The sequence below is a fragment of the Sabethes cyaneus genome, chromosome 2 (genome assembly GCF_943734655.1).
Source record: "Sabethes cyaneus chromosome 2, idSabCyanKW18_F2, whole genome shotgun sequence".
NCBI classification, from domain to species: domain Eukaryota; kingdom Metazoa; phylum Arthropoda; class Insecta; order Diptera; family Culicidae; genus Sabethes; species Sabethes cyaneus.
Window position 1 is genome coordinate 184,291,587 of NC_071354.1, and position 26,411 is coordinate 184,317,997.

The 26,411-nt window shown below is 38.5% G+C and overlaps 1 protein-coding gene across 1 annotated transcript in view; it reads right to left on the reverse strand.

Annotated features, from left to right (window-relative positions):
* Positions 1–26,411, reverse strand: part of LOC128736431 (DNA-binding protein D-ETS-3) — a 194,128-nt gene that overhangs the window by 43,555 nt on the left and 124,162 nt on the right. The window contains exon 6 of the mRNA XM_053830913.1: positions 8,044–8,091. Within this exon, the coding sequence (XP_053686888.1) occupies positions 8,044–8,091 (48 nt within the window). The remainder of the gene's footprint in view (positions 1–8,043; positions 8,092–26,411) is intronic.

The window sequence follows — 26,411 nt, forward strand, 5'->3', positions numbered from 1 at the left end:
TATAATTGTTTCAGCGGTGCAATTAAGCTCATTACACGGGGAGTGAGTGCGCAAATCAAACAAAACCATGATATCACCACAAAAGGCAGACTCCGGCAGAGGCTGGCACCGGGCTTAGCGAGCCCGAGGTATCATACCTGGTGCCGTTGGAGAGAGGTTTGAATTGGTTGACAGTGTCTTTCATTTTCAATTCTTTTCTACTGTATTTGTTTATTGTTAATATATACATACAATAATATAATATAATATATAATGTTAATAATATACGTCTATTAATGTCTATTCAACGTCTTGGTAGCTAACGTTCCGCTTTCGTAACTTGGACCTACTGAATTTTCTTCGACAGGTTTAGTTTGAAAACTTTAGAGCTTCGGGTGCAATTGGATTTAGAATCAAAGTTGAAATTCGACTAGAACTTAGACTTAGAACTTGAATAAAAATTAGAGTTGAAAATGGACTTGGATTTGGAGTTGGATTTAGAGTCATTCTAACTAGAAATTTTACTTGAAATTAAACATGAAATCGGACTTAAAACAGAAATTGAAATTTTTATTTGAAACTGACCCGACAAACTTCATATTGCCACAAATTAAACTGTGCTGTTCATAAATCGTGAATCTCAGATAACCTTTGTCACAATCTCGAGTTTTGCAAGTTTCTGAGGAGTTCAACCTTAAAAGATTCATTTTAACAGTTACGTAACTATGAAAGCCTGGGTAGTTTAATATACAAATTTTCAATATTTGCTCACAGTAAAGTAGGAAACAACTCCTCCCATTGCTTAGCCAGATAAAATAAAGCGGATAGCATTTAAATATTCTCCGATATTGTATAACATTTCTCCGAATACCATTTTGCGGAAAACCGGTTCTCGGTTCTCGGTTGACCATAACGCTGAATATAGTCTTTCACGGAATGCCATGTTTTATGGAAGAGTCTAAAATTTCTTGAGTTCGATTAGTCTTTGAGTTATACAATAATTTCTGTTTTATTTGAATGAGAATCCTCACCCACTACCACAGTGGTGAGGGGTTTCAAACCATCATAATATAAATTTATGCCTCCAAAATCCCCCGCATGTCAAATTTGGTTCCACTTGCTTGCATAATTCTCGAGTTATGAGGAAATTTGTATTTCATTTGGAAATTAAATTCCAGGTTTCGTATTCTACTAAGACGCTCTAAAAACTTCAGTGTATTTCATTTGTTTGGAAGCTCCCTCCTCTTAAAAGGTTCTGGTTCCACTTGCTTGCATAATTCTCGAGTTATGAGGAAATTTGTATTTCATTTGAATGGCAACTCTCCCTCTTAGAGGGGGAGGGGTCTCTAACCATCATAAGAACCTTCCCTGTCCCCAAAAACCTCTGTATACGAGCTTTCACGCCGATCGGTTCACTAGTTTCCGAGTCTATAAGGAAGATACAGACAGACAGAAATTAATTTTATAGGTATAGATTGAAAGTGCATAGACTTGAAATTGGATTTGAACCTAAAATTAAAATTTGACTTGAATTTGGATTTGAAACTACGCTCAAAATTGAATTTAAACGCGGAATTGTAGTTGGACTTCAAATCAGGGTTTAATTTTGATTTAAAATTGAATTAAGTTGGACTTGAATCTGGATTAATTTGAATTTGAAGTTTTACTTCAAAACGGACATGAAAACAAAATTGACATTTTTCATCTTATTCTCTTAAACCTCTTTGCAGTTCCGTTTTTTTTCTCTTTTCCAGTCCCGTTTTGTCACTTTTTGTTCCCTTTTTTCTCCTTTTCTGTATCGTTTACTTGTTTTTGTTCTCATATTCCTTCCGTTTTTCCTCTTTTTCTTTCGTTTTACTTTTTTCTGTCCCGTATTTCCTGTCTTATTACTCTGTTTCACTTCGTTTCCGGTCTTATTTTTGTTAGTTTTCAGTACTCGTTTTCCTCCTATTTTTCACTCGCTTTTCATAATGTTTTTCCTGGTTTCTTCATCTCTGTTTTTCTCTTCTTGTTTCCAGTTTTCGTCTTATTCTAACTTCTTTTTATCTGCTGTTCTTCTCGTTTTCCGTTTTCGCTTGTTCCGTTTTTCCTCTTTTTGATGCCCTGTTTTTTGTGTTTTCTGTCATGCTTATTCAGTTTTCGGTTCCCTTTTGTCCCCAGTTTTCCTTTTTCATCACCCGTTTTTCGTCGTTTTCTCTTTCGTTTTACCTTTTTCCCTCAGTCTGCTCTTCCAGTTTTTCTTTTCTTCTTTATCTGTCCCATTGTCCTCGTTTCCACTGTTAGTTTTCTTTTTTCTCTCTTTTGCCTGACCATTTTTTACTTTTTTACATTTAGTACTTTTCTCCGACTGATATGCAGTTGAAGGTAAAACTCATTTTTTTGGAAGGGAAGAAGCGTATGGTGCGAAAAGTGATAAATTGGATGAACTGGGAAATTTAAATATGTAAACCAAAAATATATATTGATCAAGGATTTCAACCTACAACCTTTTGGTTGGAACCCGAAGGCTTCCCGTCGTCTTTTCCCGCTTATATTGGTAGTCCAATATCCAATTTTATTCCCCTAATTCTATCATTCCATATATGTACCACACGCTTCCTCACCTATCTTTTTCTTTTTGCGTTCACTAGTTTTCTATTCCGTATTCCCTTTCTTGTTATGTTTTCCTCTCTTTTCTTTCTCGTTTTTTTTTCTTACCGTTGTTTATTCCTTTTTTGCTCCTGTTTTCTTTTCTTTTCCAGCCCCATTTTTCGCTTTCGTATTTTTTCGTTTTTTGTCTTTCGTTTCACTTGTTTTTTAGCCCATTTTTCCTCTTTTTCTGTCTCGATTTTTTGCCATTTTCTGTCATTTTTCGGTCCCAGTCACAGACCACGAACTTCAGTTTTTAACTATAGTATACTTTTCTATCCAGTTTTTCCTTTTCGTCTGTTCCAGTCTTTCTTGTCATATCTTGCTTTTCCTTCTTCTCTGCCACGTTCTACTTTTCTCTTCTATTTCATGCCTTTTGTCTTCTGTTTTCATTTTTTTCTCTCGACTTTTTTTTGTCTCGTTTTTTGTCTATTTCTGTTCTCGTTTCTGCACTTTACTGTTCCCATATGTTCTCTTGTTGCTTAACTTGTACAACATCTGACTGCAGCTGTACACTGCTGTCTGTACGGAAACCCACATTTTCTTCATGTATTCCTCAGATTTGACATCCTTGGGATGCTTTTGAAATGCCTGCTTCATTCTAGCCCAGTATTTTTCGATGCGCCTTAGTTCCGGTGCATTGAGGGGGTTCATGTTTTTGTGTACAAAAGTAACTCCGTTGGCTTCATACCACTCCAGGACATGAATAGTGGCATGAAGCTAGATCCGGCCAGAAGATCGTAGGGCCCTCGTGTTGCTTCGACAGAGGAAGCAGACGCTTCTGTAGACACTCCTTGAGGTAGATTTGTCCGTTTACAGTCCCGGTAGTCACGAACGGAGCACTCCGTTTGCCACAGGAGCAGATGCCTTGCCAAATCATGTATTTCTTGGCAAAGTTTGAAACTTTCTGCATCCTTACTTCCTCCGGAATATCAGATTTGTGCTGGGCGGTGAAGTACAGTAGCCCCGGAAGCTGCCGGAAGTCCGTTTTGACGTAAGTCTCATCATCCATGATGAGAGAGTTGAGGATTTTCCAGGTGTTCGCGCAAAATTAATTTGCGACATTGCTTTTCAGGTGACGCCATTTTCCAATTTTCGAAAAACTGAGAGCGATAAAAATACAGTGTAAGCAATACACTCTAAACTACTTCTACCCAAATTTTTAAGAGAAAATACCCAATAGGTAATTTTCTACAGCGTTTCTTCCGTGGTGCAATTTGATGTGCGACACCCTTCATTTTTTTTTTCTCTTTTTATGTGTCATTGTCCTTCTCATTTTTGTCGTGTTTTATTTCATGCCATTTTTTTGTTGTTGTTACCTTATGGCTTTGTCTCAAAAATTGTGGAATAATAAGCTTAATTAGTTTCTGAAGCTGGTTTTGAAGAGTCCACATGCTATGTCTGAAAGCACTTATTATTTCACCTTCATGCACCTCAGTAGGATTATTGCTCTAACCCCGCAATTGTCCTGTACTCTAATAGCCAGCTGCGATGTCGGTCGATAAAGAAGGGTCAAGTCTTAAGAAAAACGTTTAAGCCCAAGGCACCCAAGGCTTTGCACCTCAGATTTCTCTTCACAGGATGTTATTATTGGTCCAAACAATGAATTTAGAGAAGGTCTTAAAATACTCTATCTTAGGTTTTTTACAAAATTCAATTTTTAAGTTTATGTCACTTGAGAGGGAGTGACCCCTATTATAAACTTGAAAATTGAATTTTGTAAAAAACTCATTATATTTGACCAATACTAACATCATGTGTAGAGAAATCGAAGAGGCATAAAAGTTACATAATAAGTGCCTTTGGACATTACTTACTTTACTTTAACAGCCGAGAGCCGCGGTGGCTCTTGCCGTATTAAGAATTCCTCTCCATTGTACTCGGTCCTGGGTTATTAGTCGCCAATTCGTTGCGCGTCTCGATACACGCAAGTAGGCTTCAACCTGGTCAAGCCATCTAGCATGTTGGGCCCCTCTATTCCTGGTGCCGGTGGGGTTCTTGAAGAGAACTGATTTCACTACACAGTCGAGCTGCATCCTTGCAACGTGGCCCGCCAGTTGTACGATGGGAATCTCTCCAAGCAGTGCCTGTAGCTCGTGATTCTTACAGCTCCGCGATTCTTCGCTTTCCGTTTGTACTCCGCTAAAAATAGTCCGCAGCACCTTTCGTTCAAATACGGCTAGTACACGTATGTCCTCCGTAAGCAAAGTTACCGTTTCAAGCCCGTAGAGGACTACCGGTCTTATTAGCGTTTTGTACATTGTCAGCTTTGTGCGGCGGCGTATGCTCCTAGATCGAAGCATCTTGCGGAGGGAAAAGTAGACTCGACTTCCAGATTGAATGCATCATTGGATCTCCTTACTCGTATTATTGTCGGTGGTGACCAGAGATCCCAAATATTCGAACTCATCAACCACCATCAACCATCAACCATCAACCAATCCAGTTCATCACCATCAATAGTCACTGTCCGTGGGAGGGAAATGTTGCTTTCTCTGGAGCTTCTTCCTACCATATATTTGTTTTTTCGACGCACTGATTTGTAACCCTATCCTCCAAGCCTCCGTTTTTGGTCTGGCGTAGATTGCCTCCGCCGTCCCAAGGTACCTAGTAATGATGTCGAGGTCGTCTGCGAAGGCTATGAGTTGGCTACTCTTGCTGAAGATTGTTCCTCTCGTTTCGATGCCCGCTCGCCGGATCACACCTTCAATAGCGATATTGAATAACATACAGGACAGTCCATCCCCTTGCCGCAACCCTCTGCTCGATTCGAAAGGACTCGAGAGTGTCCCCGAAACGCGCACGTAGCACATCACTCGCTCCTGAGTAACTTTGATCAGCCGCGTCAGTTTGTCCGGAAAACCGTACTCGTGCAATATCTGCCATAGCTGTTCTCGTTCAACTGTATCGTATGCTGCTCTGAAATCCACGAAAATATGATGCGTGGGCACGTTGTACTCTCGACATTTCTGGAGAATTTGTCGGAGAGTAAAAATGTGAACCGTAGTAGCACGGACCCCCATAGAGCCAGCCTGATACTGCCCTACGAATTCTCTTGCTATTGGGAATAGACGACGCAACAAAATCTGGGAGAGCACCTTGTAGGCAGCGTTGACCAACGTGATACCGCGTTAATTGCAGCAATCTAGCCGGTCGCCCTTTTTGTAGATGGGACAGACTACACCTTCCATCCACTCCTCCGGTAGTTTCTCTTCTTCCCAAATCCTAGAAATTATCTAATGAAGTGCCGTTGCTAGCGGCCATTATTGTAGAGCTCTACCGGGAGTCGGTTCTTTCCGGCAGCTCTGTATCATGTGATATCTAATAATTTGATTTAATACACAAAGAAGCTGTACAAATTGTAAATGAAAGGTAAACAATGATTAGTATGAAGTAAGCAAAAAAAAAAAAAAAAAAAAAAACTAAGTAGTGACAGGCGAGTAAGTAATGAGAAATGAGTAATAATAAATGAAAAGTGAGTAGTAGGAAGTAAGAACGACTGGTGAGAAAAGAGTAATGAAAAGTGTGAAAGCAGTGAAAAGTGTGTAATGACTATTGAGCAGTAAGAATTTAGTAATGAGAAGTTACCGCTCAGCTGTAAGTATTAACTAATAACAAGTAAGTACTGAGGTGTGAAGAGGTGAGTAGTGAGTAGTGATAAGTAAGTAGTGTGAAGTGAGAATTAAGTAGTAAAAGTAAGTAGTGAGAAGCGAGTAACTAAAGTACGTTGGTACGCTGTCACTGTCTGGTACTGGTACTGTCAGCGTAACTAGGAAAATGAACAAATCTAGACAGATAGGGGTTCTTTGTAGTGAACGCCTCACTCGCAGTGGTTGTCACTTTTGACTGTGAGTCGCCGACTTCGCATTGATATTCCTGACTTTTAAATCATTTTTCGCATCTCATCTGATAAGCTTCCATATTGTCCATTCTGTGGAGTTGCCTCCCAGGATTTCTGAAGCTGGTAACGATAAGCGGTGGGTAGTCACCGGGAGGACATAACTTTTAGAGGAAAATAATACCAAACCTTCAACTATTAAATATAATAAAGCAATATTTTATGTAGTTCTCTAATATGTTGCTGTTGCATTTTGCATTCTTTTGCAATTTTCCTAAATTAACTCGTTTAATTAATCAGGTATCAAACAAGATTTTTAAAATGAGAACTATAAGCGTTATTCTTAAACCATTAACGTTCATATCGCACTGGTTTTGTCAACGAACGAATTGTCCAGATCTAACACGATTAACAATGTTTTCTTCGAGGTAACTTTAACGATCACTAATTATTTACACCAGCCAGGAGAAGGAATTGGCTGATTTCCTTACCATCGCGGCATAGCGCCAACAAAATTACATCGCGACACCGACCACCAGAGAAAAAAAATTCCCGTAATGATGATTTTCCGACAGACTAGACTGGTGACCGCTGCGCTGGCTGCCGTGGGTTGTGACTTAATTTCTTCCAGCTTCTTGCCCGGACGGAACGGAAAGCCGACAAAACGTTGCCACTGTTGGAACTACTGACTCCCGGGTGGAGAGAGCGAGGTAAAAGAATTATAATTATTCTATAAAGAAAGCGGAAGCTAGTGCGGAGGGAAAAAAACTTTTGGAATTAATTTTCTGTCGTGCCTTGCCAGCCGCCCAATCGATGCACACGAGAGATTCTTGGCAGCCCACCACCACGGTTTGCCTGAGGCCGAGGCTCCATATCACGAGAAACACACGACGACAAGCGTGGCATGTCTGTTGCGGCTCGGTTGGTGGCCGGTGAACTCCGGCAAGCGGAAAGTTATCAAGATGGCTGTACAGCAAATCGGAAAGTGGAAGTTATGAATAATCACAGGGAAAACTGAGGGAAAAGAAAAAAAAAACATTTAAGAAGGAAACCGAAGAATAGCGGGGCGGAATACACTAGTGAAAGCTTAATGTATTTCTAACCCATAAAGGAAGTGGTAATTAATCAACAACAACTTCGTGTATGCTTTGGCCACACTACGGTTTGTGGTCCCTTTCTGGTTGGGTCAGGGAAAGAGAAAAACAGGAAACCGGCCGGAATTGGTTCGGAAATGTCGGAGCGCGAAGGCGTAAATAAAGGTCATGTTTCTTTATGCAAAGTTATCGATTTTCTGACAAAAGTACCGCTTCTGGAACATATAGCAGCGCGTGATTCGGAGTCGTGGGGGCACCCCCTTCAAACCGCCTTGTTCCGTAAGACGACGACGACTGTACGTGTTCATACAACAGGAAAGTCATATTTGGCACCTCTCTCTCGTGTCACGAAGTGTCGGAAGGAGTGTAGCCTCGAATTTCCTTGAACTGTTTTGAGCCACTGGATGAATTGGATTCTCGTTACCGATTCGTGTTCCGGGTTAGGACGCTGGTTGTTGAACAGAGTGACAATTTTTGTTTTTTTTTGGGAATTTTGCAACATACCTGAACTAGCTAGTCTACTGCTGGTGGGACCAAACATCTGATATGGATCTGAAAGAAGAGGCAGTAGAAGAGAAGAAATCAATGCTTAGACTTTTTGTCGTTGGTGCAGTGGTGCGATTTTGATTTTATGGTTGGTTTTGTTGTTCCGCGAAACCTTCAGAATATGTACGCATTAAAAATTTAATTCAAGCAACTCTTGTTGCTTATTAAACGAGCATTATTATATTTATTGGGTAAGAACGGTAGTGAATTCTTTAACGCGACAATTGTATTGGTAGTAACGACTCCGTCGCACTACATTTATAACACAATCCAAATCAAAGTCGAAAATGGGCCGGCAAAATAATTGACCAGTCGGACCAAAGTTTTCCGAGGTGTAATTTAATTTTATTATTGTGGAAATGTCTATATTACCCGCTCGATGCCAGACAACCAGCCAGCGCAGCGGCTCGAGTAGACGAAGGGGCATAGGAAGGAGCCTAGCAATAAAACGGCACCCTTCTTGCGATAATTCAGGCCTTCCGCTCGTGGTTCTTCGAGTCGGGCGGACCATTCCGCTTCGCCTGTCACGGTGTGGTCAAGTGGCAAGGTAACTCTCCAGGGTAACCGGCGCACGGGTTGTACACAAACCAGGGCGGCATCACATAAACAAGTGCTTGTGCGAATCATGATACAGTAGTCGAAAAGCCACATCGTTGTTGCTGCCGCCACCGCTCGCCGGTAGCCAGAATATTGCCAGAACATTGCACGCATACAGAGCCCCCGAGCGGCCTGGTTCGCTCCCTCACTTCCGGATTTGGTGCGAGGCGCGCTAACGACTTACGGAAGGAAGAAGGAAGAAATGCTGAGAAAATATTTAATAATAACTTTCCTCTCGGGCCCACCCCCCATGGACACTAGCCCTCAAAAGAACTTTATGCACTTAAGGCTGCCACCTAGCTATATGTATGTCTGTACATGCATCGACTGTGTATATACTTTAAACCGGAAATGACAAAGAAAATGCAGGTGAGAAAAATGGTTCGATTTATTTCAACCCTCAGCGCCCTCAACGTCCTCGAATTTTTCCGCTGGTGTTACCACCTTTCGGTTCGGTTAGGAGTTTTTAAGAATATGGTTTTGTGATTGTTGCAATGCCCGGATACGGTGATGAGGAATTTACTTATTAACGCCATAAGAAATGCAGGCACAACGGATGGTCAGAAATTTTATTGGAAGACCTCCTGCATGAACAGTGCTCATTCTTTATTGGAGTTGAAAAAATGGCATCGGCTCAGTATCGTGCATATTTTAGCTAATAATTTTTGTACAATTTCAAATTGGTGACTTCGTATGTTTTAATAGCATTTTCGTTCATAAGTCAATAAACTATACTCGTTTCAGTTTCTGTACGTACGCAGGCTTCATTTTGAGTTTTATGCTCAGTAGATGCTCATTTGACTGCAGCGCCTCAACGAAACAGAATTCGAAAAAGTAGTGTAATAGGTAATTGTAGAGTTAATTATTATCTACATTATTGTTGAAAAAAGCATAGTTCTATCTTTTGTATTTACGGCGCTATGGGGCTACTACCCTCTTGGTAACAGCGCTCATTTGGCTACCAACAGGGTAAGAATCGCATAGCGTCGTAAATACAAAAAATAAAACTACACTTTCTTCAACAATAATGTAGATACTAATTAGCTCTACAATTGCCCTTTATACTACTTTTTCGATTTCTGTTTAGTTAAGGCGCTGCAATCAAATGAGCATCTACTGAGCAAAAAAACTATAATGAAGTCTGTCTTTAGATTATTGTTAGACTTTTTGACATTGCTGATTTCTGGGCTTTGAAATTCTATTTTTTTTTATTAAAGGTGGAGGAGCGTTTGGTGAGGAAGAATGGTAGACTGGATGATATTGCGAAACTTCAATATGGGGCCAAAAATATATGGCGTAGTTCATTTGAAATTTGAAATTTTTCATGTTTTCAATTGGGTATTTTAATTTTCCCAAAAAAGTGGCTTTTTTCACCTCATTTGATAGCCCGTCGTATTCTGAATCTCACAGTTCTTTTTTTATTTCAATTAAGTCAATATTTAATGAAAAAATTAATAAAAATCAAAAATAAAATGATTTGCTGTTTGACAGATATCAAGCAAGCTGATTGATTGAAATGATGTCAGAAGTTCTCTACCTCTCTTCTATCTTTCTGATAGAGCTCTTCATTTTGACCGAGCTTTTGACAGCTCCCATATGAAACCTGTATCGTGCGATGACCATAGTTTATCTATTCACTGTGTTGTCTGAGGCGAGCTGAGAAGAAAGTGGTTTACTTATAAGCTATCGTCTTTTCCCAAAAAAAAATTTTAGATTAAAAAAAGGCTTTTTTTATTACTTTTACCCGTCAAATTTGAAAAAGTCTTCATGTGACGATACAGTGACATCATATATTACCATAATATGTGAAAATTGATATACCGTTAAAATACCCGATTGGCAGCTCAGCTTGTTATCTTTTCGAACTTTTCTATTATTCAACATTCAGACTTTTTCACCGACCGACATTTTGGTGTTTCGAGATTTTAGCTTTTTGATTTTTCAACCGTTCACTGCAACCAATTTTTCGATTACTGACTTTTCAAGGTTTAAAACTTTTAACTTCTCGATTTTACATTACTTTGATATTTGCTTTTATAACATTTTCAATTTCATAGCTTTTGAAATTTTCAATTCTCTTCAATTGATTTTTTCTATTGTTGACTTGACCTTATTACTCTTTATAATGTTTCAGTGTTTGGCTTTCCAACTATTCGACTGACGATTTATCGTTTCCTCGATGTTTGATTTTTTAAACTTTCCATTTTACTGAGATCTAAACTTCTCGACTATTCAATTTTTGGCTTTTCAGCTTTTTGATTTTTGACTTTTCGATCGGCAAACCATTCACTTTTTACGCTTTTGGAATTTCGTGTTTTCAATTTCTCGATTCTTTGGCTTGTTGACTTTTCGATTATTCGGCGTTGATTTTTGACTTAAAATATTTCTTTAATTTATCTTCTTTTAATTTGTTTTTCACTTTCTGCCTGTTTTTGACTACTTAACACATTGATTCCTTAACTTTCTAGTCTAGTTTTTTGATTCATCTACAGCGCCGTGCCATGCAGTTAGCCAGATTGGCCCCCGCCAAGGGCGCTAGCTCTAAGGGGCACTACTCTTGAGTGTAGCGAAGTATTGGATATGGGAAGTTGTACGAATCATGTAATACAATCTAATTCAAAATTTCATGGGAACATTGATTTAAGAAACGAGTTGGGAGGGGGGGTGGCGAGGTCTCCACAATGACACGCATCGTGGTCCAAAATTTGGTTTATAAGCTGACCTAGTTTGAGAGTCTGGTCCACAATTTGATCCAAAATCTGTCAAAAAATAATGCGTTAGAATCTAGTACAGGTTCAAATCTGGTCTTGGTCCAGATGTGAGATCAGATTCACATCTGATCCAAAATCTGATCGACAATGTGGTCCAAAATATTATCTAAAACCTGGTCCAAATGTAATAAAAATGTATTCCAAAATCTGGTCTGGAGGTGCAATATCTGGTTCAGGTCCAGAATCTGCTGCAAAATATGGCCAAAATCTAATTAAAAATATAGTCCAAAATCTAGTTCAAATCTGTTCCGAAGTTTGGAAAATCTGGAACAAAATTTGATAAAAACAAACGTGATCCGCAATCTAGTCCAGATCCAAAATACGTTTTAGGTCCAGAATCTGGTACAAAACTTGATCCAACAGCTGGTTGGTGGTTTGAAATCTGATCATAACTGTGGCCTAAAATCTGTTTTAAATTGTTTTATAAGGTCCAGTTCCAGAGTTTGGATCCAAATTTGATGCAAAATCTGGCACACAATCTGATAAAACATGTGGTTCAGAATCGGGGCAAGGTCCACAAACAGGTTCAGTTCTAGAAACTGGTCCAAAATTTGATTAAAAATGTGGTCCAAAATATTATCCAAAATCTAGTCCAAAACAGATAAAAGATCTTGTTGAGGTCCAGAATCATCAAAAATAAAAAATAAGGTCCAATATTTGATCAAAAATGTGCTATCTAGCAGCACCGCGCAGCCGAGATTCGAACATACGACGACTGGCTTGTTAGGCAACCATCGTATCTCGAAACCAACTAAGCGATGGTTCAAAATCTTATTTGGAATCTGATCCAAATCTGATGCAGGTTCAAAATGTGGTACAGACCCGGTCTTGAATCTGGGTTCGAACTCTTATCCAAAGTCTGATTCAAAACCTGGCCAAAAATATGGTACAAAATGTGGTCCAGAACCTAGTCGAAATCTGTTCCCAAATTTGTTACTAAATCTTCTTCTATATAATAAAACCAAGTTGGTTTGTTTGTTTGTAAGGGATAAACTCAAGAACGGCTTGACGGAATTGCATGGTTCTTTTTTCAGTTGTTGTGTTTTGGTCTGCGTCAGGTTTATATGTAAAAAAAGTAATAAAATTTCACGAGAAAAGCTGGAAAATAGTAAAAAACCGCTATTTTACTTTTCCCGCCATCCATTGTATAGACAATTTTTTAGATTGCTATGATTATTATTGGTGCAAATCAGCCGACCCGCATTCATTATGAAGCAACGTCGCGACGTTGCTGGGCAAACAAACACGTTGATGAAGGTAACTTGATTAAATAGTGAATTGTGCCGAATTTTCATAGAACATCTGTTCGTTATAACAGTGCTAAACCATTAGTTAGAAATGGTGTTCTTTCCAAAATCCGAATGATTACTGCCGAATATTCTTTGGAAACATGTGGAAAATGTTAATTTTTCAGTTCTTAGGACTCAACAGTTAAGCCGGCTGTCAATTTGTTTGTTGTAAAAGTAAACTCGATAGCTTTAGATTCCGTTCGATGTAGTTGATTGTCAAAATGATTATATTCAAACGAAATCTTATTCTTGCTAATAAACGATTTTATGAACTTGCAAGATTAGAAAATAATAAACGTTGTATGTGTTATGGGTTCAGTTTATCAAATAGCCTAACTGCCTAGAGCTAATTCTTTCACCTCATTTATCAAATTAATGTAACTAACCAAAACTGGAAACTTTCTACATTAGGTGAGTATCTAATGCATGTTTACAAATGTTTTACACACTAAATTGATTGAATAAAATATACTTAAAGCTATCTGACTGTCAAGTGAACAATATATTTTATGTAATAAAAAAATGTAAATAAAATTTTGTATTGGAAAGGAATATTGGCTGGATTAAATTGGCAGTAAAAAAGTTTTACAATGATGGTAACCCATTATAATAAATCGTATTTGAATATTGTTAATATTTTTTTGTCTTTTACACTTCCAAGTGGACTTCTTACAAGTGCAAAAAGGCTCATGAAATACCAAAGGAATAAAGAAAACAAGAAATGATTTAAAACAAAGCAAAGGTTTAATATCAAACAGAATTAAAGATCTAATAAATATTGACATCGGATACATATCCAAATTGACACATAAAAATTACTGTGGAAATCAAAACAAAACTCTGATTACGATAGAGGAAATGTGATCGACAGTGTCAAAAAATTATTTGTTTATTAAACCAACAATTTGCGTAAAAAACAACATGTAAAATTTCAACCTAATAATGGGCGAATGCACAAAAGCAAATAGAAAGCGTTTGAGGGCGGAAATGAAAATATAGTTGGTGGCGCAATGATTCTGTTCTCAAAAAGTTTTGAATATATATTGCATATCGTTAGTCGGTTAACCGCAGAAGACGAAATCGAGTTTACTTTTCCAAAAAATAAATTGACACCGAGCACTGCGAATTGAAAAATCGACATTTTTCACATGTTTTTAACGGATATTTGGCAATAAATGTTATGATTTCGTAAAGATTGCTATTCCCAACAAACATTTTATTTACTATAGTAGATTATTCAACCGTTATATAGTCAATGTTATATTAATAAGCAATTACATATACAGCTTTTGTTAAACGTTTGTTGGGTTTCTAACTAATTGCTAAACGATTGTAGAAAACAGACGTTCTGTGAAAACCCGGCATTTAATTAACCATTCCCTCAAACTTCTCAAAACAAGTACAAAACGTAATCTATACTTTAAAAACATCCGCGATTAACAATTTACGTCTTTTAATACAATTGGTGGCGGTACGAAGTTTGCCGGGTCAGCTAGTTTGGAATAAAATCTAACAAAAAATGTGGTGGTTTAAAATAAAAAATGTAGGGTACGAGAGGGTATTCCCATCACGCTACTAATTTCGGCATACATTACCTTTTTTGGCTATACTTCCCAGACTTTGCCGCTATATAACAATACTGAAACGAATGTAGCACTCATAGGCTTTAATGTGTTATAACTATTTTCATCAAAATGTAAGTAATTTCCTTAATTTTATTCAATAAACATCAAAACCACTGTTTTTCCACTAGCACGTAACCAGGCTGAAAAAACTAGCAGCAATCGCTTACGTGTATCCGCTCTTGATGATGGTTTGGAAAACACACAATTATGATCACGTTTACTTATTCTAGAAACTAAACAGCTGTGAATATGCTATCACAGAACAATTCTACTTCTTTTTATCACGGAAGAACACAAAAATTCCCCTCTGATATATAAATATAAATCAATTTTCATTCACTAGCCGTTAGCAGCATTTTGTTTTTAATTCCAGCGTATGGTGCGTTACTTACACTTCTACCAATATATGTGCTGACATATCTGGTATTTGAGTGACAACTGGCGCTAGTGTATATGACCGATTCAGTGATACACTAGCGCCAGCGGCAAGCTGTTGTCACTGCAAAACTAATTAACTACAATGAGCCCGGAATGTAGGCAATAGCGAGGATTTATTTTTCGGTCTCCCTTTTCTTGTCTCTTTTGATCTGTTTTTGAAAAGCATTTAGTCGCTGTGCTAGCTATTTCGGCCTGTCGGATTTAAAAAACACAGACACCACTATAGAAAATGGGCTCAATTTAGTCGCAGCGACTTCATCATTTCTCGCGACTATAACTCAAATTCAGTAGCGTTTTATTAAAACCAAAATACACGCCGATATTCAGTAAATATTATTCTATCAACTGGTACAAAAATCTTGTCTTGAATAAATATAGTTTTAACGTAGTTCCTGAATATTGTTCAGGCTACCGCTTAATGGGCTGGAAATACCCACCCGTACCCTATGGTCTAAAATATAATTTTTTTAATAAACTTAGAAGGAATAAACGAGTACTAAAGTGGATTTCTAAATCCTCTCCACAGTTTGAATTTGTAACCTGGTTTTTTGATTTGCTAACTGTATGGATTATCGAAAGATCGGCGGTGGCCAGGCGTTGGAAACAACATTTCGATGTACTGTTTAATGGTGAACAAGCAGAAGCTGTCGACAGAAGTAGGATAAAGATTGAGTTGTACAACTTTTATTAGCGATTACCGCTGTTTCTAGGGGGATGCTCCACGACGGACCAAATGTTCACCTTGCGTCAGATTCTCGATGAATTCCGGCACGTCAACTTGTAGACTCACTATTGTTCTCACTCACTGTTTATGGACTTCAAGGCAGCGTAGGATACAGTTAAACGAAATGAGTTATGGTAGTTTGTGCTCGAAAATGGTTTTGCAACAAAAGTGGTTAGGCTAATACGTTATTGTCTTGATGGTTCAATGATATGCGTCACAATAGCTAGTGGGATCAGGGCTTGAAAATTGATCCCAAGTTGACTGTGACTGCGTGAATGCGTACGCTTTCTGCATTCAACTTCAACTTCAAATATGATTATTTGACTATTTTCCGAATGCACTAAATGCTCAAGAGAATCCAACAGTCGTTCTCTCGCCGCTTTGTGTTCATATTAAAAAGTGTAAATGGCAAACTGACTTGAAGCATAAGGTGACGTTTTTTCGTTTCTCTTTTTGTCTCCAAATCGACTACTCAGCGTAAAAGTTTGTCGCCCGGCGTTGGTCCGACACAAGCAAAACGTTTGGCTTTGTCGGATGGAGGCTGACCGACTTCTTTCATGCACATGTAGTGGTTCTTTTTTTTTATAGTATTGAATCAAACGATAGCGCGGTTGCTTTTTGTTAGTGTGGTGACTGCCAGTCAGCTGACTGTTTTGCAGTCATTCGCCACACCAAACGGTAAAAGAAACTTAATGGAAACGAAAATGTAAAAAAAGATCAGAACGCATTCGTTCTGCTGTATATTCGGAGGTATGACTAAACGAAGGCTGGTGGTACTGTGCATAACGTTCCAACTTCAGCACAAAACAGACCCTATGAATTTGAATGAACGGTGGGGCTGACTGCTATAGAAAAAAAGGATCGGCAAAAATCCTGGGAGAGATATCGGTTTTTTTTGACGTTAGAAGGTTTGCAGCAAGGTAGCGAACTATCGGATTTACGAAAAATGAGAAACGAGAAATGAGGAACGACAAATGAGGAACGACAAATGAGAAGCGAGAAATGGGAAGCGAAAAATGCGAAGCAAGAAATGAGAAGCGAGAAATGGGAAGCGTGAAATGAGAAGCGAAAAATTGGGAGCGAGGAATGAGAAGCAAGAAATGAGAAGGAAGAAATGATAATCGAGAAATGAGAAGGGAGAAATGAGAAGGGAGAAATGAGGAGCGAGAAATGAGGAGCGAGAAATGAGGAGCGAGAAATGAGGAGCGAGAAATGAGGAGCGAGAAATGAGGAGCGAGAAATGAGGAGCGAGAAATGAGGAGCGAGAAATGAGGAGCGAGAAATGAGGAGCGAGAAATGAGGAGCGAGAAATGAGGAGCGAGAAATGAGGAGCGAGAAATGAGGAGCGAGAAATGAGGAGCGAGAAATGAGGAGCGAGAAATGAGGAGCGAGAAATGAGGAGCGAGAAATGAGGAGCGAGAAATGAGGAGCGAGAAATGAGGAGCGAGAAATGAGGAGCGAGAAATGAGGAGCGAGAAATGAGGAGCGAGAAATGAGGAGCGAGAAATGAGGAGCGAGAAATGAGGAGCGAGAAATGAGGAGCGAGAAATGAGAAGTAAGAAGTAAGAAGTAAGAAGTAAGAAGTAAGAAGTAAGAAGTAAGAAGTAAGAAGTAAGAAGTAAGAAGTAAGAAGTAAGAAGTAAGAAGTAAGAAGTAAGAAGTAAGAAGTAAGAAGTAAGAAGTAAGAAGTAAGAAGTAAGAAGTAAGAAGTAAGAAGTAAGAAGTAAGAAGTAAGAAGTAAGAAGTAAGAAGTAAGAAGTAAGAAGTAAGAAGTAAGAAGTAAGAAGTAAGAAGTAAGAAGTAAGAAGTAAGAAGTAAGAAGTAAGAAGTAAGAAGTAAGAAGTAAGAAGTAAGAAGTAAGAAGTAAGAAGTAAGAAGTAAGAAGTAAGAAGTAAGAAGTAAGAAGTAAGAAGTAAGAAGTAAGAAGTAAGAAGTAAGAAGTAAGAAGTAAGAAGTAAGAAGTAAGAAGTAAGAAGTAAGAAGTAAGAAGTAAGAAGTAAGAAATACCACGTTCTGCTTGCTTACCGACCAATTCCGTTTTGGCCCTTCATACAAGTCCTAGTAAATATGACCAATCGTTGAATATGTACAATTTTTTTTATCATGATCAGCCCGTGGTTATGAACTTTAGTTCTACTACAGTAGGTGGCAGTACCATTCATCATCATGATCATCACTTAGACTTGACGCAAGAACATTTCTTGAGTCAATAAGTTGACTCATTATGCAGCAAAAATAAGTTTGCTTTGCTTTTTCCGTGTAAATGGAAAGTAAAAAACTCTTTTATTCATACAGCCTGTTTTGATTCCATTTTTTTTCTCCATTTCAAGTTTTCGATATTTTGATATGAAGTTAATTTTACGACTGTTCATTGTTGTCTTTTTGATCCAAATTGCAACTAACTCAAATTGCAGGTTTTTTATTGTTAATCAGCAAACCTTTTATCTAAACCTAACCGTTCAATTCCTAATCTGAACATCAATCTGAACACGAATCAATATCACTACCGTTAGCAACTCTATATTAAATTTATTTCATACATACATACATTAACTGGTCAGTGCAAACGGTAGATCGACAATCAATCACAATAAAGAAGAAATTTAACAATAAGGTCGAACAGTAAATAAATGCCGGCAAATAAGCAAATAAAATCGTTCTTTCGTTCTGGACTTCTGGACGGTGTCAAAGCTGTTTTCGGAGCGGGGGGAAAATCCACCCTGCTAGTAGGGGTGTGCCTGCCAAATGGTCAAACAACTCCCACACACAACCATCAATTGTCAATAATCGCATAACCTAGGCTAACTATGTTTGTTCTTCAAATCAGCAAACGGTAAAACTTCCAATGCCATCTAGCAATAGTTGGCTGCTGCATTGTGAGCTAAAACGGGTCCGAGAAAGTAGACTGAAGGTTGATTGGGATTTACTTCCTCCTCGTCGTAGTGCAAATAAAATTATCGATTTCTTCTCCCGTGCTAAATTTAATCGTTCCTTCTCCATTTCGGCCGGTGTTTCACTGCACCATTCACGCTTTTCTAATGATTTCTTAATTCATCTTTAAAGTAACGATTTGTCACAATTTTGTTCTTCAACATCTCACCGCAATAATGCCATCAAGTACCCATTTACTCGCTTGTGCGCTACGCTGCGCTCAAATGTTGCAAAACTTTTAACTGTTATTTAAAATCGTGCACTCGTATTCATTTGTGGCGGTTCAAAAACTTCGGCGTTTCAAGTAGCTTAATGTTTGCCGTACTTGTCGCACGTGCCAGGCGCCTCTTATCGCTTAGGTAGGCACTCGCCTCTGATGTGTGGCGGGCGTAAAAAGCGACCGTTTTTCTCCCTTCATCGTCGACGACAATGGAACCATGTCACCCAGCGCAGCCTTAAAGAGGAGCATATCCTTGGCAAATTCGACCGAGCCGAGGTTTTTTTGTCCTTTTTGAAGAACCTCTTGAAAACGTTTCTTTTTTCCACCTCACTTTGCTCGCTATTATTGTATGCTGCAACCCACTGTGTGCAATGGTTGGTTGGTGGACTCTCGACAGAGAATGCTCTAAAGTTCGCACCAGATAGCAACTAATTGAATCTATATATTTATCCCAGCGAGGGTCCTGTTCTCCTTACTGCGATACCGAGACCACTTACGTTCTCGATTGGCATTGGATAAGTGCACTTGATGTGTCGGATTTGCAAGACATTCGGGGAAAGGTGCACGAAATTTAGGTTATTTCGAGCCGGATCGATCGTTGTCGATTGGATCGAGGATTGCGGGGCGGCGGCAGGCAGTTGGCAGACAGGCAGGCTTTAATGCGCGACAGTTTGACGATTGTGGTGCACCGAGAGGGTTTTTATTTTATTGTTATGCTTTTCGATTCAAAATAATTTTCATTTAATTTCACTCTATAAAAAATAGCCCGTCGCATTGCATCATTTTCAAATGTAAAAAAAAATAAAAAACTGCCTCGTAGCGCACATTCGAGCGGTGCTGAATGCAGCAGATAATAAAAAAATAGTACATCAAAAGTAATTACGCAACGGTAATTAATAGCGATTTTTATAACTGCAGCCTTGGAACGAATTAGGTTGACGCAGCACTGCGTTTCCAGTGGACGCTTCTAGTTGGTCGCCCGTAGATGTTTTGCGAACTGCTGAGTGCAGAGTTGAAGGGTCAGTTTTATAGTTTCTGGATTAACGGTAGTGCAGTAAAAATTTTACATCAAATATACCCATACATACACGGTTGGAAAAAAGCGGAAGCACAAGTCCCCACGGTCCTGCAGGACGAACAAAGTGCATAATCAGCCAAGCGTAGCGAAATATGCAAATTAAGACACTGCGCGGGTTACAGAGCAAAAGGCAAGTGAATTCATTATAAGTTATTAAATAATTATTGTGAAGTGTTGCGGAGCAACTCTTTTATGTGGATTACTGTTTGCGGCTAGCTTGACTGCTGTTTGTTCTTTTAATGGATAAATTTAAATGCTGCGGTTCAAGTTATCCAATTTGGTCGGGATCAGTTGCAATTATTTTCCGTCTCAGGACTCTAGATCTTAAAAGTGCGAAAGTTGAATGAATTCAGCAGATGATAGACGAGTTAATTTCATTCTTCAGTTATTACAGTGGCGTGAAATCAGCTTATGTTGAAGTACTTTGCTGAAAAAAGATAAGCAATAGCTCCTTCATGATCGGCAAAGGAAAGTTTCTTATCCATCAGAACTCCTAGGTCACTAACTTCGACTTCGACCTAGGTCTTCGACTCTGTTGAGCTTAATGCCTTCTATGTGGTAGTCGAAAATAATTGGTTATGCAATACGATGAAATGTCATGACGGAGCATTTAGGGACGCTGACAATCTGTTTGTTGCGTTAACACCAATCAACAAAAATATGTAGCAATCCTTATAAACGGTAGCAGTCGTCGATACATCTCACCACAGAGTATAGTTTTAGTCAGCGTGAACGAGTTTATGGTCACCATCGAGCAAAGATACAACATCGTTGAAGAATATCGTGAACAGCAAAGGTCCTAGGTTGCTCCCCTGAGGTACTCCACTCAAGTTACCAAACGGTGACGAAATACATGTTTCCAATTTCACGCGTAATGTTCTATGGCTACGGTAAGAGTTACGCCATTCGGTCAAATTATCGGAGGCTCCCAGATGACGTAGCTTATGCAAAAGTATGCGATGGTCAATTCTATCAACAGTCAGTATAAACCACATCAACCTGAGCTTTCGATTCAATTTGTGTGAAACAAGTGAACGTGAACTTCAATAAATTCATGGTAACGGATAGGCCAGGCATAAAACCGTGTTGATCTGGAGAGAAAGAATACTTTGCGAGACAATTATCTCGAATAATTTCGGTGCTGCCGAAAGACTAGTAATTCCACGATAATTACTAATATTTCTTTTGTCGCCTTTGTTGAATACGGGGAACATAAGCGATTGCTTCCAGATTTTTAGAAATTCACACTGTTCGAAAGAGCTATTAAATATCAGGCCGAGTGGTTAAGTAAGCGAGGTAGCGCATCGACGATAAACAACAGCAGGCATTCCATTAGGGCTAGAAGAAAAAGAATTCTTCATTCTGTTAATTGCAGCCAAGCTCGCGGGTTGAGTGATCTCAAATGTGTCCAAATCAACGGTGTTAGCAGGAACATCCACAATTGCTTGTTCAATTTCTTGGTCTGAAGCAACGTCCGATGCAAAAACAGAAGCAAAGAATTTTGCAAACTGTTCCGGTTTCCGGTGCCGGTTTCCGATTTCGTTGACGACTATTTATTATCGAAAACCGTAAGTTACGGTATACCTGAAGGAGGTTCTAGAAGCATTTTGGATTATGCCTCAAATTAGATTGTACACGCAATACATACGATTACTAATGGGCATTACGCACTCATTTTAATGTTCTCAATTCAGCGGTGCTCCACGCTGGGGAGCTAGGACGTTTGCTAACTGGTACGTTCGATGACGTCCAATCACAAATGCATGAACAAAAACTTTCTGCCATATCATCTACGTCATTATAGCTCAGTATTACGTTTAAATTTAATCCTGAAAGGTAGTCGAGTAACACATGGAAGTCAATTTTCCGGAAGTTGAGCCTATGTTCAGCACTGGTGTCAACATTCCTGGCAGTAGAAAAATATATTGATAGAACTACAGGAGCGTGATGGGGATCAACTCGAAGCAGCGGCGCAGCCTATTCGTTGATATCGACTGAATCAGAATTAGTGAAGACCAGGTCAAGAGTTCGGTTGAGATGATTTTGTAGTGAATTTTGTAGGTGAAGGTTCAAAAAATCCATTTCATCAATAAGCGTGCTGCTACACGGTGTAAATAAATATGCTAGTATTGCAGCAAGTCACACAGACGTCGTTAATGGACAAATGCAAGTGTGATTGATTGTAGTCACCACATACTAATATGGCTTCGTTTGGTGCTGCATTACCGCATATTTCACAGATCGATGAAATGTGTTGTTCGAAAGCTGCAACCTCACGGCTTCTGTCCGGCGGCAAATAAACAGCACATAACGAAAATTGCCTTCCGCGAATTGTAGTCGTAACACATACCTGCTCAATTGTAGAATGCACATTGCACAGAGTTGATGGAGTCATTGAAACCGGATTCAGTTAAAATGATGATGCCATAACCGCAGTCGATTGAAGCTAGAAACAACTCGTCAATTTTTGTCCTTAATCCCTTTGAATTTTAATAGTAGATCCATACCTCATCAGTACAAGATTCGTGCTGCAACGTACAACAACACGACAGCGAAGCAGAGCCGGCGTTACAACGCGCGAGGCCCTGTGCAGATTAAGCAGCGAGGCTTTTTTGTATGACCCAGGGGCATTGGATTGTAGTCTTGTTCCAAAATTTGGTGCTATATGGTTAATAAAATCAATTAATTTGGGATTTGGGCTCTAGAAAAGAAACGAAACTTTTGACAAAGTTGGGCCTAGATAAAGCTAGAGCCCCGTAGTTGCACAGCAAATGCGCTGAACTTTCAAGTTCAGAGTTACAAAAGTAGCAGGTTTCGGTGTCATCCGAAATTCTTTAAATGTTAAAGAGCGGGACAATGGCCAGTTAGGACTCCCGTAATTGTACGTAGTTCACTACAAGTTAAGTTGAGTAGTTTTTTAGCTACTGTAGAATTTGGATAGATAAATTGTATAACTGTTTTGTCTACAACCCTGTATTTGATTCTAACGGGATGCTTGCTTAACAGCATAATCTAGGCCCAGTTAAGTTTTTTATCGAAAATTATTCCGTGGAGTTTGATTTCATTACTGAATAGTATGTTTTCTTCGCCTAGAGAATGATAACAACTGTTTCTACACGGAAAGAAATTTGATTCTAAAGCCATGAATGAAATAATGAAATCATGAAATGTGAATTCCTGTCAAATCATGACTGAACAGCCGTATCAGACAGCACAAAATCATGAATAATAGTTCATGATTTTGCGTTGTGTTGTACTGCAAAAAGTTCGTGATATAATGATTATTATTCATGGTGTATTTTCATAAACCATAAGCTAGAAACCTGGAATCATGAGTCATTTTGCTCGTTTTGGAGATCAAATTTCTATCCGTGTATGGGGTTTTTATTATGTCCGTTATAAGCATCATAACACGGTGGTGTTTAGAGGGCCTAAAAACAACTTAACAGTACTGCGTCAAACTATCCTCTGATGATAAGTTCTACGTCGACGGTTTAAGCAATAAACGGCTCAAAACCAAGCTGCGGTATCTTGTGAAGGAGAGGGTCGGCCATCAGTGTTCAAAGCAAGGGAGAGAAAACTCCTTGTGGGCATCCTTTGATCACCGAAATTGCGACTGACATATCTCCCAATGATGCTGTAATTTATTTACTCGAAAGCATTGCTTGAGTCTAGCTCATTGTAGTGTGTTCGATTCCGTTTTGAAAGAAAGCCGTAATGATTGAAATGAAGGACGTGCAATCGAAGGCTCCTTCAATATCAAGGAAAACACAAAATGCCGCCTTCTGATATTTGAGTGATTTCTCAATTAACGTTCGATCTTTAAAAACTCGTTGCGGATAAAGTTATCTGTGATTTTTTTCCATCATTGTCAGACTTATTGGTCTGAAAGCCTTATGCATGGTTTTATCTTTTTTATCTGCCTGAATTATGAAAACCACCTCTATTTTCCGCCAATTCTCCGGAATATATCCCAAAGCGAAACTGGCTCGAAACAGGTTGATGAGCTTGGACATTAGGTCATATGAATAAAAGAATTTTCATTACTTCTCCCATAAGATTTACCTGGGAAAAGCAAAGCAAACTGTTTTATTCATTCGGCCTATTAACGTCGTCCATTTTCTGTAAAAAATAGGTAAAATACCATCCTGACTTGGAGATTGCATTAGTTCAGAAGAATTATTTGATTGAAACCTCCGTAAAAAATTGGCGTGCAAGCTGAGCCGAGTCGTTTGACACATTATGTAATAACCCATTCCAAAGCAGCGAGACCTAATTTCATCGATTTTTTCTGTCCACTAGAATATTTTAAACATTTTTGTCTAATCATCACCAAGCGCGAGGCTCTGTGCGACCGCACGGGTTTGCCGGCTCTGCGAGCTAAGTCTCTTCCAGTGAAGCAAGGAGATCACGAAGAAAATGTATGGGGTTGTTTGACCTTGAAACTTTTCGTTAATTGTCACTCATTAGAGCTTGAAAAAGAATGTTATAATATAAATCACATTTCACATACTCACATAAAATCACATAATTGCTACATTTATGATGAGTCGATCGGTATCCAAACCACGAAAATCCATTCATAATTAGCAGAACTATTAGCGTTAAAAATCTTTCATGTTTTCGTGACGCTCGATTTTTTTGATTTTTTGGAATGACACTCAATCCATGACCTTGCCGTAAGACGTAGTCCTACGTCAAAAGCGCGTGTGTGACATTTTTTGGGGCGTTTGGTGATCCGGGACGTCTGATCAGTGTAATGACGAGGAGTATACAGTTCCCCCACAATTATGAACAATTTAAGCAGAAGTTTGATTTTAAAACAATCAATTACAGCGCATACTATTGTTTAAAAGCAGTTTATAAATGTTTTTAGTTACAGAAATATGTAATCTTTCAGTTGATTCAGTTATTAAACCCATTTAGTGCAAGTTTTCCACGGAAATTAAGCTTATATTATGACTCATCAAATATACAATTATGGATCACTTTTGGAAGCGGTCACAATTATGAAACAATTTTCATCATATTATGGATCAAAATAAAAATACACTTTTTGCAGCAAATTCACTCGATGAACTTTATTAAAATCATATAATAACATAAAATTAACATGTTTCAAATCATATGGAAGACATTGTGTGGCTTTTGGTCTGTCTTTAGATGCCTGCCGTCCTTCTTCGAAGACACCTACCGATCAGCCTTTGGGAATGCTTTTCGCGATTTCACGACTGATTAAAAGAATCATAGCAGCTCACCAGCTGCGTTGGCTCCGAAAAGACTAGTATAGGATGAAGTTTTCTTTTTTCCGAATTGTTATTAACGATGTAGGTACAGTGGATCTCGGAAAAGTTAATCGATGCAAGAGTTTAATTCAATCGCTGCTATGATGCGACTCTGTATGAAACAGTGGAAAGGCGACAATAAACCGAAAAACCCGAATTAATCCACCTAGCGGCGTGACCTAGCCTTTCTACTGCCACAATAATAATTATTTAATTTCTCAGGAACATCTATAATTAACTTGACTATATTTTTACCTTTGTTATACTATAACAAAGGTTTAGGAATTGGTCGAAAAACACGAAATTGATCCGAGGCCCGGAGGGCCGAGCCACATATACCAATCGACAAGGTTCGACGAACTGAGCAATGTCTGTGTGTGTGTGTGTGTGTGTATGTGTGTATGTATGTGCGGGGTGCAACTTTTCTATCGCCTGTTTCTCTGAGATGGCTGAACCGATTTGTTCGCTATTACTTTTGTTTGAAAGGTATTATTGCCTAGTATATCACTATTGTATTGTTTCGAGGTCCGACATTTCGTTTAAAAGTTATAAGTAAAAAAGTGAAAATTACGTGACACGATTTTCTCCGGAACCAAATGATTGATTTCAACGATCTTGGTATCGAATGAAAGCTCTTGTTAACACTAAATTTTTCGGATAAATTTTATTGAAAACAAATAAGTAGTTTAAAAGTTATGCTTAAAAGACCTGTTTTGATAAGGTAATAATTATCGCCTGTTTCTTCGAGATGACTTAACCGATTTAGGCGTTATTAGTCTCATTCGATAGGTAACATAACCTAATAGATCACTATTGATTTGTTTTTTGATTGGACGTTTAATTTGAAAGTTATGAGCAATTGAATACAACTCATTAAAATTTACTATAATTTATAACGATTTCATCTAAGATGATTTATCGAGTTTGAATTATTTTGGCATCAAATTAGAGATTTTAATGCTGCAAATATATCTGCAAAATTTCAGAAGAATCGGTTTTGTCGATCAAAAGATATTAACCCTCCAACACTCGCGCCAACTTTTGTAATATGGTTACTCGCGCGCAATGGCCCAAAGCCAAAAAGACATGCGCGCTAGAATTTTGACTGGGAAAACTTGGTTTTAGGTTTATGGAACCTTCGGAAGAATTTCTTGAAATTGAAAGTTCTATCATCTGGCGCAATTTAAATTTTGAATAATCCCCCTAAAAGTGAAATAAAAAAAAATATTTTTCTTCAGTTTCAATGTGTTATATTCAATTCAATGTGTTATATTGATGTGTTCTGCAAAGTTTTAGAACATATTATTACAAGAAATTTTGTTGAATACAGTAACCTTCTATCTATTCAGCGAAGATAGAAAAATCTTG